The sequence below is a fragment of the Peromyscus californicus genome, unplaced genomic scaffold (assembly GCF_007827085.1).
Source record: "Peromyscus californicus insignis strain IS unplaced genomic scaffold, ASM782708v3 Scaffold_6__1_contigs__length_162567912, whole genome shotgun sequence".
Classification (NCBI taxonomy): domain Eukaryota; kingdom Metazoa; phylum Chordata; class Mammalia; order Rodentia; family Cricetidae; genus Peromyscus; species Peromyscus californicus.
In genome coordinates, this window is record NW_026294584.1 from 84,052,328 (window position 1) to 84,054,734 (window position 2,407).

General features: G+C 39.3%; 1 gene segment (V, D, J or C); it reads left to right on the forward strand.

Moving 5' to 3' along the window:
- Positions 1–582: 582 nt before the first annotated feature.
- LOC128099604 (immunoglobulin kappa variable 1-39-like) lies at positions 583–1,144 on the forward strand. The segment is given in 2 exon segments: positions 583–631; positions 738–1,144. Coding segments are annotated over 2 exon segments (456 nt in total).
- Positions 1,145–2,407: the final 1,263 nt, after the last annotated feature.

Sequence of the window (2,407 nt, forward strand, 5' to 3'; positions counted from 1 at the left end):
ACATATATATATATATATATATATATGCAATAACAACTAATGTAAAAATGGCTATGATTTTGAAGAAGAGCAGGAAGGGGTATTTGGGAAGTTTTAGAGGGAGGAAAGTTAAGGCAGAAATGTTACAATTAAAATTCAATCTCACATATAAACAGTAAAAAAAAGATGAAGCTCATAACCTCAATAATATCTACAGATAACTATGAAAGGGCCCTGTAACCATTTATATACTGTGTAGAAGTGTATCATATGTCATAGCCCATGCCATGGAGGGAAACTGAACAGGAAATCCTATATTGAAAATGACAGAAATTGAAATAGGTGCAACTCATAGACTGGTGTGGTTCTTTGTTCTCCAAACAGGAGCATATTCCTTACAAATAAACTTGTATTACCTCTGTGATCTGAGACACAAAAGGATCACAGGTCTTTAATGAATCACTGATTTGACCAGTCCTTTGACTGTGCACAGACTTTGCTGATTTGCATGTGCTCAGAACACAGCCCACTGCCCTGAGGGATTCTTCATAATCAGGTCACACTCTGTAGTGGAGTCAGCCTTACACAGGTCAGAGCACAGACATGAGGGTCCCCACTCAGCTTCTGGGGTTGCTGCTGCTCTGGCTTACAGGTAAGGAAGACAGCATTGGAAATTTATTCATCTGACTGTCTCTAGGAAAGTCCTCTTATAACAGAATTAATTGTGTGGTAATTCGTTTTCAATTTTCCAATCTCAGGTGCCAGATGTGACATCCAGATGACCCAGACTCCAGCCTCCCTGACTGAATCTCTGGGAGATAGTGCCTCAATAACTTGCCAAGCAAGTGAGGACATTTACAATGATTTAGCATGGTATCAGCAAAAACCAGGGAAACCTCCTAAGCTCCTGATCTATAATGCAAACAGCTTGGAAGATGGGATCCCATCGAGGTTCAGTGGCAGTGGATCTGTCACACAGTTTTCTCTCAATATCAGCAGCCTGCAGCCTGAAGATTTTGCAACTTACTACTGTCATCAGGGTTGGAGGACCCCATCCACAGTGATTCAAGCCATGACACAAACCACACAGAGAAGCAGAAGTGAGAAGTCAGGCTGCACCAATTGCTCCTTCAGTGTTTTCCAGTTACTGATAATGTTCTCTTAGTCAAGACTTAAAAGTCAATGTGATGTTTTTGAATAGGGATCAGAGAAAGTTTTTTAAGTCCTAAATCTCTGTCTTCATGCACAGCACTAGCAATAAATACACAGACTGCTTCTCATGACTCACATGAAAAATACCTTTTCCTGAGTAAGTATCAGAGTTATGACAGCAACTTGGATTAAAAAAGAGACAGCAACACTCCTATATATATATATATATATATATATCTTCCAAATATATATCCCATATATATATAGCTATAGTTATAGTTATATAGTTATAGTTATAGTTATATCATTACAATCATGATTAAGCAGGCAGGGGTGGCTTAGTACTTAACAGCACTGCTTACACTTCCAGAGGACCAAGGTTTTATTCCCAACACCCACATAACCACTAAAAACCATCTATAACTCCAGTTCTACGATGTCTGAGCCCCTCTTCTGGTCTTTGAGGGGATTGTATTCATGTGGTATACAAACATATGCAAGAAAAACACCAACACACATAAAATAAAAATAGGTATTAAATAATTGAAAATTTCAAGGGACTAGTATTCAAACGAACTAACACTGGGAACAGATTCTTGTCAAATCTATATTCCATTTGTCACTAAAAGTAACTCTTCCTGACCACAGGGTCCTGAACTAGGGTGTCAACTCTCATATCATATGCATAGATTGGAGGAAAATTTACTCAATCATTCATTTTTCTCCTTACTAGAAAGGCAAAAGTCTTGGTTGCTTTACTATTGCTGTGACCAAATATTATGACCAAGGAAATCTATAACAGAACGCACTTAATTTGGGGGCTCAGAGTTTCAGGTTACTCCATGATCAACATGGTGAGAAAGCATGGCAACAAGCAGGTAGTCATGGTCCTGGAGCAGTAGCTAAGAACCTACATCTTTATCTGCAAGGGCCATACAGAGTGAGGGATTGGCTTTAAAACCTCAGAGCATACCCCACTTGACCTATCCCCTCTAACAAGGCCATACCTCCTAATCAATCTCAAACAGTCTAATAATTGGGGACCAGGAATTCATATGTATGAGCCTATAGGGGACATTTTCATTAAAACCACCACAGCAAGTAAGATTTCCAAGACAGAACACTATCTGGAAGGACTGAGTCAGAGTGGAGCAGGTAAGTGTAGGGATAGCTTAGCAAGCTTGAACCCATCTTGGCTTGAGTTACATTCCTTTCCAAATGAAATACTTATCAACTTGGAAGTACAACTTCATTGAGCTGCATGCACAGCACTCTC